This window comes from Xenopus tropicalis, chromosome 1 (assembly GCF_000004195.4).
Source record: "Xenopus tropicalis strain Nigerian chromosome 1, UCB_Xtro_10.0, whole genome shotgun sequence".
Lineage (NCBI taxonomy): Eukaryota > Metazoa > Chordata > Amphibia > Anura > Pipidae > Xenopus > Xenopus tropicalis.
The window spans coordinates 80,261,046-80,277,920 of NC_030677.2; the positions used below are offsets into that span (position 1 = coordinate 80,261,046).

At 40.3% G+C, this 16,875-nt stretch overlaps 1 protein-coding gene across 7 annotated transcripts in view; it reads left to right on the forward strand.

Annotated features, from left to right (window-relative positions):
* Positions 1–211: 211 nt before the first annotated feature.
* Positions 212–16,875, forward strand: part of ankrd17 (ankyrin repeat domain 17) — a 79,056-nt gene continuing 62,392 nt past the window's right edge. For 4 of the 7 annotated variants that reach the window (XM_002940353.5, XM_018089479.2, XM_018089478.2 and 1 more), the window contains exons 1-2: positions 212–363; positions 587–1,112. In XM_002940353.5, coding sequence (XP_002940399.3) covers positions 714–1,112 — 399 coding nt within the window. In that variant the 5' untranslated portion in view covers positions 212–363; positions 587–713. Of the gene's footprint in view, positions 364–586; positions 1,113–14,151; positions 14,273–16,875 lie in introns of those variants that run through there. The other 3 variants (XM_004911071.4, XM_004911072.4, XM_031903293.1) reach the window with 2 other exon arrangements.

Consider the following 16,875-nt stretch of genomic DNA (forward strand, 5'->3'; position numbering starts at 1 on the left):
CATTGCGGGCTAAAGCAATATGGAAAGTAGCGCAGAATTACACAGCATCACACAATTCCAGCACAGCCCGTCTCCCGTCTCCTCACTTGACCCCTACAGAGCAGGCGTCCTAAGCCCCAGACTGTTCCCACCGCAGCTAGGAGGCGGGGCACATCATCTACAGTCCTGACGCCAGCCAACGCGAGAGCTAGAAGTGCCGCGGGAGGCGGGGTTTGGAGCTGCTTAAGCGCATTTCGTAAGAGGACATTTGCTTAGGGGGAACGCAGGAAGAATATTCACGTCTTCGGGGGGGAAGCAAAGCACGGACACCGGAAGGTGGCCGTCAGTCCGAGGCGAATCGATAAGACCTAAAGGCAAAGCAGTGTAAATATCTAAAGTATATTGCTATAAGGAAAATATACCAACTCGCCCATTGTTGCATAACAAGAGAAACGGTTGCCTGTGTTTTTTTTTTAACTTGGTTTAAATGGTTTAGGGTGAATTCGGGTGTATTAAAACTAATTGCAACCCACAGTCTAGTTACACAGGTGGAAAGCTCAACCAAAGCGCGCACACGCACTCATACAACTTCTCTTGCTCCCTGCAGATCGGGGTTGTGAACGCGATTTTGGTGACGTCATCGCTTATCGCGAGATCTGGGGTTCGGCTGGTTCTAGCTGTACTACCCAGCGCAGTGAGCAAGAGGAGGAGGAGGTGGCGGCGGCATAGAAGTCATGATGATGATGGAACCGCCGTTACCGCCAGCGCCACAGGAACAGCAGCAGCCACCGCCTAGTGGGACCGAGGAGGGGGAAGGAGGCCCAGAGAAGCCCCAAGTGACCAATGGCAATCCCGTCCCGGCCAGCGAAGCTCCTAGTGAGCTCAGCAAGTCTGCCCGAGGCCTGGCCAGGATGTGCGACCTGCTGCTGAAGAAGAAGCAACAGAGGCAGCAGCAGCGGAGACAGCAAGGGGCTGGAGCTTCTCCTGTCTCACCCACTGGGGCCGGACTGTCTGGGAGGAACAGGCGACAAAAAAGGAGTAGGAGTAGCCGCACGGCCAGCAGCAGCGATACAGAGAAGAGCAGCGAGAGTGGCGGCAGTAGCAGTAGCCAAGAGGAGGAAGAAGTGTCCGAGGTGGGAACCCCATGGGAACGCAGAAGGGGAGGGGTATAGATTGAGATTAATATGAAAGGGATGGTTCTGTCACGTGGTAGTACCACTACCCACATTCGTGGTCTTTACCTTATTATTATAATTATATATATTATTATTATACATTTGTGCGATTTTACTATTGCTTTTGGCCTTTTAAACGTGTCATTGTATGCTCAACACCGAGTTTGATTGACCTTCTGTTCTTAAACTGCTGAAGTTTACTTTCTACTACTTTCTCTTATGGCCTTCTGGGACTTGTAGTTCAACCACAGTGGTAGGAATTGCAAGTTGTGCATCTTATTTTCTGAATAGACAAATATTTCCTGGCTTTAGACCACGTTTTTGAATAAAATGTCATTCTTCATGTCTCCACTGAGTAGGAACTAACGAATGACACAGGCATTTAATCAGGCTATAATATCACTCCATTATTTATATCCTTTAGTATGTAACTGAAGTGCAGAGAAAAAAAGTAATTGCAATAATGTGTTGCTTCTCCCTGCCCCCTCCTGTGACAGATCATCAATAAACACAAACTCTCTAATCTCCCTAAATCATCTTAGCTCTGATACATATACAACCCATAATGGGTCCATTATTGTTCAGGCTATTTATTTAAAAATCTCATCTGGCTTGTTTCCAGTAAGACATGGTTACAATCTTTTAATTGTACGTTCCTTAAAATGTGATGTTGGGTTAGATACAATTTTTCTGTATGTCGCGTCACTTTCCAAAACTTGGTTGAATTTCATGGCATAGTGGTACCAAATTCTTTTTAGGCATGACACTTTTACCCCATTGATTCCTAACTTCATTAGGTTTTGCAAGGTTAGTGTCACTTATAATTTATATTTTTATAAAACTTTCCTACTTTTTACATTAAAGGGTAAGTTTTTCATCAGCGTGTTCAAGAGATAAATTGTACTAAAATAATGAATCTGTTGAGCTCCTCAGCAGACTCAGGGGCAGATTTATCAAAACACGAGTTCGATTCCCGAATGGGAAGAATTCGGATTGGAAACGAAAATTTCTGAAGATCGCAAATATCACGAAAATGCTTACGAAAAAATCGTATTAGTCACGATAATATCGTATTGGCGATCCGAAAGTCACAGAATTTTCGTACAGAACCATTGTAAACAGCGGCAGAGCCTTTCCAAATTTTTCGCGCCGACGCGAAAAAATCGACGAGAATACGCTCAGAGTGTTCAGGTCTCGCCGAAGTTGCCTCGCGAGGCTTTTTCGGCGATTTCCCGTAATCGCGCCGCCGCGTGTGCCATCCCACCGGCGACTTACATTTTCGCCGGTGGGATGGCAGATGATGGCAACTCGAGAAGATTAGTCGCCCGCGAACAGGGAGTTTTGTCGCGGGCGATTAATCTCCCCGTGTGCCAGAGCCCTAAAGGTTCCATTCTGCTCACAGGCCACTAATTGAACAGCCCTGTTTTAGTATACAATAAAAATGCGGGTTATTGATGTTGAAAAGTTTAGGCAACCCCCCCCAATTGATGCAGGGATGCACCAAATCCATTGTTCTTTTGTAAAAAATTTTTTTGCCAAATACCAAACAGAATCCTAATTTGCATAATTTTCTTTTAGGCTGAATCCTTACAACTGTTATATAGTTGTTTTGTATTATTACCATGGAAAACAAACATGAAAATGTTTTTCGATCTGGTTTGATACATTGAAAACAAAATGTTTTTTCTTCCTTGTTATTTGACTGGACATGGAAAGCATTAGTGTTTCCTTTCCTTTGCTTTTAAAGTAATGAATTTGATGGGCTGGACTGCAGCATGTTCATGAGTCATACATCCCTTTTTCTGTTTCTCTCCAGTCTGGCTATCAATACTTTTGATTGACAAACCGTAAATCAAGGTACACTAGGGGGCTGATTTACTAACCCACGAATCCGACCCGAATTGGAAAAGTTCCAACTTGAAAACGAACATTTTGCGACTTTTTCGTATGTTTTGCGATTTTTTCGGATTCTGTACGAATTTTTCGTTACCAATACGATTTTTGCGTAAAAACGCGAGTTTTTCGTATCCATTACGAAAGTTGCGTAAAAAGTTGCGCATTTTGCGTAGCGTTAAAACTTACGCGAAAAGTTGCGCATTTTTCGCGTAAGTTTTAACGCTACGCAAAATGCGCAACTTTTTACGCAACTTTCGTAATGGATAGGAAAACTCGCGTTTTTACGCAAAAATCGTATTGGATCCGAAAAATTCGTAAAGAATCCGAAAAAATCGCAAAACATACGAAAAAATCGCAAAGTACCGATCATTACGAAAAAAACGCAATCGGACTCCATTCGACCCGTTCGTGGGTAAGTAAATCAGCCCCTAGGAGTCCTTAACCTGCATTTTTATATTTTGAACTTCATTTCCCAATATCCTCTGCTAGGCCGTAGTTGTTTGAATGTGTTAGATTTTTTTACTTTACAGTTGTGTACATGTTGTAGTCATTGATAGGAAATAATTAAAAATTTTGCGAATGCAAAATGTATCTTAATTTATACTAAAACACATGAGTACATTGGTTTATAATTCTTTAATCTTAAATAGGCTCTTATTTATAAATTGAGTTTTTATATACAAATCTAAAACACGTGTTTAAAATTAACCTACAGGTTGACGATGTCGGGCTAATTTGAATTAGAACGACGGGTATTGGCGTCTGTCGGTTCGGGGACCACATGAGTGAGCTGATGGGGTCCCTGATCCGACTAAATCAAACCTGCCGATTAAGATCCGGCCGATTTCAGGCCAGATGTTGGTTGGGCAGGCCCGTCGTTAGTGCCCATATACGGGCTGATTAGCTGTCGAATCTGTCTAAGGGACCGATATCGGCAGCTAGAATAGGCCCGTGTATGGGGACCTTAAGGCTGATGACCCACAGAACAAGTTAGTAGCCTGAGACAGATCTGTACTACCGTGGGCGACCAACCACTTTGAAATGCCTTTCCACCGGCAACAATAGAAGTCACCAGTGGAAAAGCCTATGCATCGCTTCGGCTTTCCAAAGTCACTCAAAGGTCTCTCCAGAAGGCAACTTTGTGCAGCTTTGGAAAGACAAAACAACTTTCTGACCTCTCCAGTGGCGACTCCTATTTTTGCCGGTGGATAGGCATCTTTGATCAGTTAGTCTCCCACAGTAGCAGAGATCAATCGTGGGTCGCTAACTAGCTCCATGGGCCATCAGCCTAAAGATGGACACTGACTAGGAATTCATAACAATTCCTGCCCATAAACCTCAAGCTGGACATCCTTATTCTTAACAGTACTTTTTTAGAACCTCCCAAAGAACTTTAACTGACATGGTAAGTTTTTATATATTGTGTAGTCCAAAAGTGAAGCATCAATATGTAGGTTTTTATTGAATTCATAGATTTTTGTGTGTGTATGCCTTCGTGAATAAAGGAGTTTTTAGTTTAAAAGTAGTAGTAATTGGGCAAATTTATAGAAATGCCGATGAGACATTATCCCCATGTTTTATGCTAGCACGAGTCCAGCATACTCTGTTCTGTGTGCTGCCCTTTTTTCAGAATTTGCATTTACTAACATTAAGTCCAATTCTTCAAGGTCAGGTGACTTATGCTTTGGTAAACTGAATTTAAAAAAATGTTGCAGTTTTCTTTTCTCAAGACTTATGGATTTTGTGTATGGATTCAGTTGTGTTTGGCCTTTTTTCTTTTTTTTTTGCTAAATCCAAAAACTATGGATTTATTTTGTTACTAGGAAAGGTGTTCTAGCATATGCCAGGTGTTTTGTTTTAGTGAAACACCATTAAAAGATGTAAAGATATTGGGAGAGGATACCCGCCTAAGGGAAAAAAATATTTTTTTTTTATAGTTGTAAGAATATACAGTTTGAAAGAATATATAATCTTTAATTGTTTAGCAATATAGTCTCCATGATAAGCTAGAGTAGCTCTGTCTAGTACTTAATGGATAACAGTATTTTGAGATCTCTGGAAAAACTACCAATAAGAAGTAATGTTTTGTGTGCACAATGTGCTGTGGGTGGAAGTCCAACTTCTTTTTAAAGGAGAAGGAAATGTTAAATCACTGTAATCACCAGTAATTTAAACTATAGTTCTCCTTTAAGGGCTCTGGCACACGGGGAGATTAGTCGCCCGCGAGTGTGATTTCCCGAAATCGCACCGCCGCGTGTGCCATACCACCGGCGACTTACATTGTCGCCGGTGGGATGGCAACTGGCGGCAACTCGGGGAGATTAGTCGCCCGTGTGCCAGAGCCCTAAGACATAAGTTAAAGTCATTAGTTGACCTCTAATTAAACTCCATTTTCCTATTTCTCCACTGGTTTTATTAATATCCGTACCAAGTCTGTGCAAATTCCATTTACATCTAGTTTACACATTTTTGTACTCACTGGTAAGATGCAAGTTTGCTTCTTTGTTAGCTGTGGTCTACCAAGACTTTTTTATGCCTTATCAAATAAAGTTCTCAGGGAGGTTCTAAAAAAGTATTTTTAAAGGAGAAATAAAGCTCGGGGGTACCAAATCATTAATCACCGCTCAGTGATTGTTATCACTTTCCCGATACCCCGTGTCAGTGCTCCCGCTAGCAGAAAACTGCACCAGCCCAGGGTGCTTATGTGCAAGCATTATTGACAATTCTAATCTTCCGCTTCTTTTTTTTTTTTTATGTCTAACATTTGTCACCCCCCCAGTGATTTAAGCTTCTATCTCCTTAAAGAACAAGCCATCCATCTGGAGGCTTATGGGCAGGTATTTTGAAGCTCTCCAGTCTGTTCAGTATCTTTGTATGATGTCATTTTAATATAATCTACTAAATATGTGGATTGACAATAAAAGGCCATTACATGAAAAAAGTTGCGCTGGTTTAGAACAGTTGGTCTTTTTTGTACAGACTTCTTTTTGTAACATTGTTTATGACTGCAGGAGACCTGTTCGATCTTAGAATGTTGCTTATATCTGTAATAATAGACGTACTTAGCCCTCTTTACATTTTCCATGTGATTGATTGGCTGTTATGCTGTTTTGGATGAACCAGTTGAGGAGAAGCTAAAGCTTTACTTCATCTGCCTATGCACCATGTGTTTGTCAACATGGTGCTTTGGCAGATGAAATCTTCATACATAATAGTTCATCTGCACTCCATCAGAATTCCTTCCTGGTGCAGTATGGTTTAAAAACTGTGTTGTGTTTACTTTGTCCAACATTACATTTTGTTTAAAGTAAGCATGTATGAAATGTTTTTAGTTTTTAAAATTAATTAGTTTTTTTTCTGTAATAATAGATCACTACCCTGAACTTAATCACAGCTAAGATATAATTAATCCTTATTGGAGGCAAAACAATCCTATTGGGTTTATTTAATGTTTAAATATTTTTTTTATTAGACTTAAAGCAGTGGTCCCCTACCTTTCTTATTCATGAGCTATCAGCTTACAGGAGGCTTTATTGGGTAGTAAATGTTTTCATTCAACCAAAACTTGCCAAGTCAGGAATTCAAAAATAACTAACTGGTTTGGGGACACTGAGAGCAACATCCAAGGGGTTGGTGAGCAACATGTTGCTCACGAGCCACTGGTTGGGAATCTGGAGATCCAGATTCTGAAAAGATTCCTGAATCTAAACCCTTGTCACTTTGGATAATTGAAATTGACAATCTTTTGCTCAGATATTGGATGATTCTGCATTTGGTTGAATTAAAAAATGATGGATTATGTACATCCCTAGTTTAAAGATCACAAAGCATTGAAGCCATTATGTTTGGAATAACTAAGTGCACAGGAAGGTAGTACTTTAGGCAAATACTTTGATAGAAGTGTCTAAACTGCAAACTTGGGGCTTTCTATAAATACAGTAGTTAAGGATTTTTATCGACATTTACGAAAGTACATGAGACCTATTATCCAGAATGCTTGGGACCTGGTGTTTTCTGGATAAGGGGCCTAAAAATCATTTAAACATTAATTAACCTAATAGGATTTTTCAGCAGTTTGGATAATGGGTCTCCGGAATCCCATACCTGTATTACTTTCTGATTCCAGTGGTAGCTCATCTACTCCTTGTTAGAAGGCAGCGTTTGAATCATATAGCAAATAAGAGCTTACAGTTTTGTATTTAACCCTTTCTAGGGCTATTTTTGTACATTTTTATTTGTAGTGATTGCAGCAGGGCTGTGGAATCAGAGTCGAGGAGTCGGAGACAATTTTGGGTACCTGGAGTCGGCAAAAAATACTCCCGACTCCTTCTAAATTTGAATGGGAATAAAAAAATAAAGAAAGTTTAAATGTCCCAATTCACAAACAGTCATAACTAATTACTTCTCTGCTATAAGAATAAAGCCCAATGCACACAGTGCATAAACGAACACGTTGAGTGACCATGAAGCATGCTTTTTCATTGACTGAATGTATAAAATACATTAGCATATTAAAAACAGAGGAGTCGGAAGTATCAGAAACTGAGGAGTCGGAGAATTTATCTACCGACTCCACAGCCCTGGATTGCAGCATCTACTAGCTCAGTGCTGTCCAACTGGCGGCCCCCCACCTGTCTGGCTGCTTTGATGGCTTACTCTTGTGTAAGCTTTAAATGGTATCAGTACTGTGATTAACTGCCCCCTCCTGCATGGTTCTCACCTCAGATTCAGGCTGTAATTAGGCTGTATTGTTTAAATATGTAATCCCCTGTGTTGTTCACACCTTTTAATCTCTGCATTGTTCACCCCCTGCTGGTGTTCACACCTCAGGCTCAGGCTGTAATCACCCCCATTGTTCCCCTGTTCACACCTCAGACTGTAGGAGCAGTAGAAACCCACAAATAATCCCTGCACACTACAAAAAGAACATACACTAAGGTGGTACTGCAATTAAAAAGTTTTTTAATATATAGTTATTGTGCAGACTGTAGGAGCAGTGCCAGCATTGTGTTACTGTAGGCTGCCTGTGTGTGCCATAGGGCAGGCAGAGTATGGTACACACAGGCAGGGTAGGGCAGGCAGAGTATGGTACACACAGGCAGGGTAGGGCAGGCAAAGTATTGGCACACACAGGCAGGGTAGGGCAGGCAAAGTATTGGCACACACAGGCAGGGTAGGGCAGGCAAAGTATTGGCACACACAGGCAGGGTAGGGCAGGCAAAGTATTGGCACACACAGGCAGGGTAGGGCAGGCAAAGTATTGGCACACACAGGCAGGGTAGGGCAGGCAGAGTATGGCACACACAGGCAGGGTAGGGCAGGCAGAGTATGGCACACACAGGCAGGGTAGGGCAGGCAAAGTATTGGCACACACAGGCAGGGTAGGGCAGGCAAAGTATTGGCACACACAGGCAGGGTAGGGCAGGCAGAGTATGGCACACACAGGCAGGGTAGGGCAGGCAGAGTATGGTACACACAGGCAGGGTAGGGAAGGCAGAGTTTGGCAGGTTTTTTGCTGTACTACAACCATTAATATGGGTATGGTCATGTGATAACATGGGTGTGGTTTCAAGTGGGTGCGGTTTCAAAAAGGGGAGTGGTCAAAACTGTCTTCCATTATCGGCCCTCCACCACGTAGGTCGGAAAAATTCTGGCCCTCGGTACCACAGAAGTTGGACAGCACTGTACTAGCTGAATACTTAAATGGGTACATTAGATATAAAAATACACCTATTTATGATTTAGGAAAGCACTGTTTTGCAGTGGTAGTAGTGGTAGTATTACAGTATTGCTGCACTTGGGCTTATGTTCGATTACAGCCAGGGCAGTATATTTAAAGAGTTTTTGTTTTACCTGTGTGAGTATTCAGATTTTGTCCCATACTCAAAAGAAAAAATGACCTGTGGTGTTTGTGAGTAAATTGAATTGTCTGCTGGGGATAATGGATATAATGAATAATAATGGGAATAATGGATAATCTTTATAAAGAATGTCAACCCTTATTAATGTAGCACTAACAACATCAATTAAAGTATTTTGACTACATAGAGCTTTTGTGTATTAGGAATTGTGCAAAAACCCTGTTCACTCATGCAGACATTCGGTTAGTGTCTGAGCTTATATTGTCCTTTGAATGGGTAGCACTTTTTCTTTGATTGGTTTGTCTGGTGCTATATAACCTTACTACATTTGATTTTTTTTGTTACCATTCCAATTTATTTCTGCCTCTTCGACCATGAAATAACTTCCCACTGTAGTACTTTTGGTGCTTCTGTGAACTTATTGTGTTTTGTTGAAAAGAAATATCTGATAGTTACATAGTTACATACATAGTTGCATAGGGTTGAAAAAAGACCATAGTCCATCAAGTTCAACCCATCCGAGTAAACCCAGCACACACAACCGATACTTACCAATCTATACACTCACATACATAAACTGTATATACAACCTCTAATACTAACTGTAGATATTAGTATCACAATAGCTTTGGATATTCTGCTTATTCAAAAACTTATCCAGGCCCCTCTTAACAGAATCTGCCATTACCACATCACTAGGAAGGGCATTCCACAACCTCACTTCCCTCACCATGAAAAACCACCTAAGCTGCTTCAAATGGAATCTCCGTTCCTCTAATCTAAAGGGGTGGCCTCTGGTGCGTTGATCGTTTTTATGGGAAAAAAGAGCACCCCCTATCTGCCTATATTCCCCTCTAATGTACTTATACAGAGTAATCATATCCCCTTGCAAGGGCCTCTTTTCCAGAGAAAACAACCCCAACCTCAACAGTCTAACCATCTTCCATCCCCTTTACCAGTTTAGTTGCACGTCTCTGCACTCTCTCCAGCTCATTAATATCCTTCTTAAGGACTGGAGCCCAAAACTGCACCGCATACTCAAGGTGAGGCCTTACCAGAGACCTATAAAGAGGCAAAATTATGTTTTCATCCCTTGAGTCAATGCCATTTTTTTTTTATACAAGACAGCACTTTATTTGCTTTAGAAGCCACAAAATGACACTGGAATTAGACAACTTGTTATCTACAAAAAACCCTAGATCCTTCTCCATTAAGGATACCCCCAACAAACTACCATTCAGTAGATAGTTCATGTCTGATGATAGGCTGATGATAGGCTTTATTTTCTGTAAAAATAAGAGTACTATAATGAAAAGGGGTGCTAATTACAATGTGACGAAATAAAACAAAACTTCAAAGTCACTTAGTCTTGAACCAATGAATAGACCATCGAACATGCAGACATGAAGTAGTAGAAGTTCACTGAGGAGTACAGCTTTGAAGGTGCAGCCACCTCATGTAGCAAGTCAATCTTCCAATTTCTAGAAACACATAAAAACAGAGCGGCGCACACCCATAGTGTAAAATCAAGATAAACAATTTATCAAATAAAAATTGCACTTAAAATTTCAAAGCACAATGAACATTTTTAAACAGCCAATGAATCCCAACGTGTTTAGTCAATCAGATGAATTCCTCGAGGGCATCATTTATTTTCTGTAGCGTACTTTTGTCTTCTGAAGTTATACTTAACCATGACTCTCATTAGTAAAGTTAAATTTTCTGCTGTAATGTTTAATAAGAGAGGCATATATTTCTAAACAAATTATTTTAGGTTGAAAAGCAAAGTCCCTTAAAATAGTGGCAAGTCAAACCTGTTTTTTGACGAAAATGGGTACGAAATACGAAAAAGAAATACGAAAAAGTCGCAAAATGCTACGTTTTCCAATCCGAATTTTTCTCATTCGGATTCGTGGATTAGTAAATCAGCCCCTTTGTCTGGAAAACACCAGGTCCTAAGCATTCTGGATAGCAACAGGCCCCATACCTGTTCTGTTTTGTGTGTATAACTAAGAGTTAATTTAGACTTGTTATAAATGCTTGGTTACACCCAGAACCTAGTGATCATAGGTTTGTAGTCGCTACTGTTCCTTATAGTTTTTCAGTACTACCTGTCACATTGGTACAGAGGAATAAGAACTTGCAGCAGCCACTGGCGTGTACAAGTGCAACCTTAAATTGGGTCTGTTGCAAATATCTTTTAAACTGAATTAGAATTGTAAGTCTAGACTGTATAAGCATGGCATGTTTTATATGTCACTACAACATTGTTGCGTAGGTTATTATGCACAGTGAGTTTTGACAGATGAAGCAGTCTTTATTTGTGCACTATACCTCAACAAAGTGTAACATGAGGCTGAGAAACACCTTTTACTTAAGTGGAAAAAGGTGTGTCATGTTGCGCTTGAGCTAAATGCTGCATTAAAGGTTGCTCTATATATCTACATTTTAGTTGCACTGGAAACAGCCATGATTACTCTCAAAAAGAAGCCTCGTCCAATAAATTCCTTTTATACTTATACTAACAAATCTAGGCATGTTATTTATATCAAATGGATATGGTAAGTGAGGCCAGGTATATAGTAAAAATTTGATTGCTTCAGATTACAGACAGTGTGTGCTAAAGCACCAAAATTGAGCAACAGTTCAATTACGTTTATCAAGGGTGTGCTGGATCAGTTTGTATCACTTGTATCTTGGATAAGCGCTGAACCTATTGGGAAGCCACCCCTGATGATAGCTACATTTTGATCAAGGATAAGCACTTAAAGCTATGTGTGCAGTGTAGCAGGGAGGGTCAGTACAAAATTTTCTTTTTACAAAACATTGCCCCTTATAGGGGTGAAGACACATGGAGCTACTAAATGCCAGAAAATACCCTGCCATAGACAATACTGAGACAATTATGTGCTGATGGCCCATTAAGCGAGTTAGTCTCCCCCAGAACAGAGAGCGAACTGCTCCAAAATGCCTTTCCACTGGCATGATAGGAGTCGCAGGTGGAAAGGCTTACACATCGCTTCAGCTTTCTGAAGTCGTGCAAACTTTCCTCCTACAGGCAATTCTGAGATTTAGTGGCCCGCTGTAGATCTCGCTCGATAGGCCATCAGCCTAATAGTGATGGTGAAACTGTGCAATTCTGAAACAATCATTATATTCAGTTATGGCAATGATATTGTTTCCTAGATTATCTAAAATCGTCCCCTCCACCCCACCGCTCAACAAATTTGACTCTCTAACCTTGAGAATACTTACATCAACGTGTCTGCAATTTAGTTCATGCTACAATTATTTGTATTTTTTTGTCTGTAGACCCTAACACATTCTTCTGAATAAGTGATATAAAAATTGGTTTGTATGGCAACCACAGAGATGTGCATGAGGCACTGGATAGATTGGTGACTATTTTTGTGATCAGTAACCACTGTTAGGCGACAGGGGTTTGTGCTTGAGAATTCAGTTGGTAATAATGCAAAAGATATGTGCTGTGGGAAGTGCATCTGTAGAAATAAGCAGTTGGAGATTTGTAACATATACTAGGATGTAGTATAGATATTTAAAATCAAAGTGGAGAAAATAGAGATGCAGTCAGCACAACACAAGATTTTGAAGCGCTGTGTAAAATATTTATTACTATATATACACTCCTATTTGCTTTACCTTTTATGTTAAATAATTCTGGGAGTTCAGCAACATCTGAAGGCCCAAGGTTAAGAAGCAGTGCGCTAAAAGAAATAATTCAGAATTATTATTGTTTTGGTTAGTTATCCTAGCTAGTACTGGTATGGAATCTCTTATCTGGAAAGCGATCCTGTATTTCTGAACTTTTTGGTTATCTGGTTCTAGTCCCTGTAGAACAACATGCACTGCTAATACAGAGTTCCAAAGAAGCCACCACCTTTCTGTAAAGAAAAAATATACAGTTGAGCTTTTTAGATTCTAAACAGCATAGGTATGGGATCTATATTCAGAATGCTTTGAACCTGAGATTATATGTATAACGGATCTTTCAGTAATGCAGAGCACATGTCTTAAGGTAATGCGACATGGGGCTGATTCTCTGCAAGGGGAAAAACGATTGCCAAGATTTAGCCCATCCACTCTAAAAATCTGTGCCTGCGCCTGTAAGCAGGCACACACAGCATATTTCTGCCCGAAACTGCATATTCTAGCACACTGCATGTGCCTGCACCCAGGTGGATTTAATGCTTGTGGTTGGAGACACAACTTAAAGATTTTTAGGGCTCTGGCACACGGGGAGATTAGTCGCCCGCGGCAAAACTCCCTGTTCGCGGGCGACTAATCTCCCCGAGTTGCCTTCCCCCTGCCATCCCACCGGCGAACATGTAAGTCGCTGGCGGGATGGCAGACGCGGAGGCGCGATTTTGCGCAATCCCGAAATCACCCCGCCGCGTCTGCCATCCCACCGGCGACTTACATGTTCGCCGGTGGGATGGCAGGGGGAAGGCAACTCGGGGAGATTAGTCGCCCGCGAACAGGGAGTTTTGCCGCGGGCGACTAATCTCCCCGTGTGCCAGAGCCCTTAGAGTGCAGGGGCTGATTCTGCCCCATGTGGCATTGTCCTTATGGATTGCCATCAACAGGATTTACGCTGCCCTGTTATAATACACAGCACTTATCCTATTGTTTCTACCTCCTTATTTGCCGTTTCAGTCCTGAACGGTTAGTGGCAGATTGTACGATCTTTCGTGCGACCGATGGTCGCACGAAAGATCTAAAATCGCCATGTGTGTGGCCACCTTAAGAGCAGATAGGTCAGTAATAAATTATATATATATATTTTTTTTATTTATTTATTTTTTTTATTTAAACTGTTTAAATACACATTTGCTTGAAATAAAATTCCTTTGTTTTTGGATAATGGATCTCTTACCTGTTCTGTTTTTTTTTTTTTTTTTTTTTTTTAAAAGCAAGCTTCCCTGAAAAACTGTATTGTCTAAATGTTAAGTTTGCAGTAACTCTGTTTAAGTAAATTATATTCTTAACACAAGATTTTGATTAAACGTTTCTACTGCTATATTAAATAACACAGCAGTAGGTATTGATAGAAATGCCTCTAATCTGTAAAAACATTAAAAATTAAAGGGAGAAAAAAAAAACAGCTTCTGTGACTTTAAAAGCAGACTGTGAGTCACCCCTGCGCGTTGGTAGAGGCCTGTGTTGAAACTGCAGAGCTGCTCCAGGCGAGAATAGAACCTTCCATTTCCTGTTCCCTCTCTGACAGAGAGGTTCTGCTGGCACTGATATAATCATAGTGCAGCAATAGATATGGCTGTCTGAAAAAACATGGTGGAAACAGCAGCTGAAATGGAAGCATATGTTTTAGAAGACATCCTTGAGGTATGGAGAAGCTTGTAGCTGCCAGAGAAAAGGCTGCAGAGCAAATGGGGGGAGGAGGGAGGAGAGTGACGGATCTCTGGATAATGCGTGCAAGGCAAGCTGGAAGATTATCTAGACCTTGTATGTATTTCTCCTTGTGGATATTGTGATCCATGACAGCTGCAAAGGTTTGCACATTTGTAACACATTTTTGTTGCTTCTGTTATACGTGTTTATTTTGGCTATTATTTATAGAAAGTGGTAAAAATAAAACCTTAGATTACATAAAATGCCTGCATGCCTGTGACCTTTAGATTAACTCATTAGAAGGTGGGGTCTGCAAAGCAGCTTTCTGTGGGTTTAGTATCATATGTCTTGCACAATTCGTTTACCTAAAGAGGCCTTACCCTCTGATTATCCTTTACAGAATCAAACTTGCTGATTTGTCTTTCCCTTCTCCATTTTCTGTTTGCTGTGCTGTTTAAAAAACAGTCTGTGCCTGGCCTCTTTTTTTTTTTTTTTTTTTTTTTTTAAAGTTAACTATTAGTAGTATATAATTTGGTTTGTGTTTTGTACCTATGCTTTTGTTTTATAGTAATTTATGACACTCATGCTGCAGATTTATCCCCTTTTCACAAAGGTAGTTGGAACCATAAGGATTAATTTACCCTACCTGTTCCGCCTCTTTTATTCTTTTTTTTTTTAAGTTCAATAAATGTTATAAATGTATATATTTATTTTTTGCTGATCCGGGCTGGGGATGTAAAACTATGCAGTAATAAAACCCTGAATCAAAAATTAAGATCTCTGTAGTCTGTCAAATAAGATATTTCATCAAATACCTCTGGTCCAAGAAATTTGCATTTTTGTATTCATTTGTGCAAGATTCTATGTTCTTATAAATGGTTATATTTTTTGTTTTGGAACTTCAATCTGTGGTTTATAAGTTTGTTTGGTGGGAAGTGATGTATAATCCGTATAGACTGTTATCTCCAAATAACTGTACTGGAGTAATCTGCACAGATTTGACAAAGAAAACTGTGTGGCATAGGGTAGTTTACCAATTTATGAACTTGTACTGTGAATAAGAAAACATCTGATATTTAAATAGTTTTTCAGTGTTGTGCACTGTACTTATTAGCATTTTATAATTATATATGTATTCTTTAATTTTGTTTTATATTTGTGTGACTGCAGGTCTTACAATTCTCGTACTCCTTATCTCATTACACTTGATCATGGTACTTTCCCCTTGTAACTCCAGGGGCAATGGCACAGGGCATTTTGATTTCCACTAAAATGCTCTTGTATTTGTGCTTACTAAAAATATTTCATAGCCAATTTAGGATGCTTTCCAATTAACTTGAATGGAAAACATTGTGTGTCATTTTGCACCAGCAATAGGATTCTTTCTTGTCACTTACAGGTAATCTTGGGGAGTAGTGGTAATGTATACTGCAGTGACCACTGAAACACATCATGAGACAGGCCTGGACACCGTGTTAGATTCCGGGACATCATATGTGACTCTTGACCACTAAAAAGGGCCACCACTTCTTCAATTAGATATTGACCATAGTGCAAAACAATTGCCCTTATACTTATGTACGGGTAAGGGTAATGGCACACAGAGAGATTTGTTACTCAAAGTGAAATTGGCGCTACACCGCTACCACAGGCAACATCTCCTGAATATACTTTCCCACCAGCAATTGCGTAAATTGCCGGTGGGAAAACGTACGAGTCAATTTGGCTTTACAAAGTCATCCAAAGTTGCCTCATGAGGAAACGAAGCAATGCATATAACTAAAGCCATGAGTTTTAAGGGTATTTCTGCAGAAGATCCTTGTCTCTTCTTCTTGTTTTCATTCAGATTTGAGGTTGCACATGCGTAGTAAAGGAAAAGCCGAACTTAGACATGAAAAGTCAGCTTTCACTTTAGTGAACATGACCGTGTCCTGGTAAAAAAAAGAAAAGGATGAGATTGTGCCAAAGAACTTCTGCAGAAAGTTTTCTGCTAACAGGAGCACCTGCCCAGGATATCAGCAAGCTATTGCAATCACTGAGGGGTGCCTAACATTTGGCAACCCCCATTGAATAAGACTTTCCTTCTCCTTTAAATGGTGGGGGATTTAAAAGAGGGTTATTTACATCATCTACCAATCTGGCTGGCACAGAGGTAGGCAGAAGATTTGCCCAGCAGTGTGCAGTATTTATACTGATGCAGGGGAATCAGATTCTTTGGGCCTCAGCGGATCATAAAGCGAAAAATTACATTTCGTGTTCTCACTTGTGACACTGCTCTCGACATGGGTATATGTACCCCCTATATAAGGATATAAAAAGTAACCTCAGCATTCCATAATCACCCAAGTTTTGTAACTCTGTAGTGCAAATGAAGAAAGTGAAACTGACAGGTTCCTATTTAATTATAGGCATTGTGTATTCCTTAAGAGTATGCGGCATGCTGCATTTTTTGGTAAAATAGCTCTTTAATTAGTGTACCATCTAGTAAACAGGAATTTGTCCAGTCTGATTTTTCTCATTTGTGTTCACATAAAACCTTAATGGAAATGTGGAGTAGTTGATACAATAAAACTGGTTTAAATTCCTTTCTTTATGCC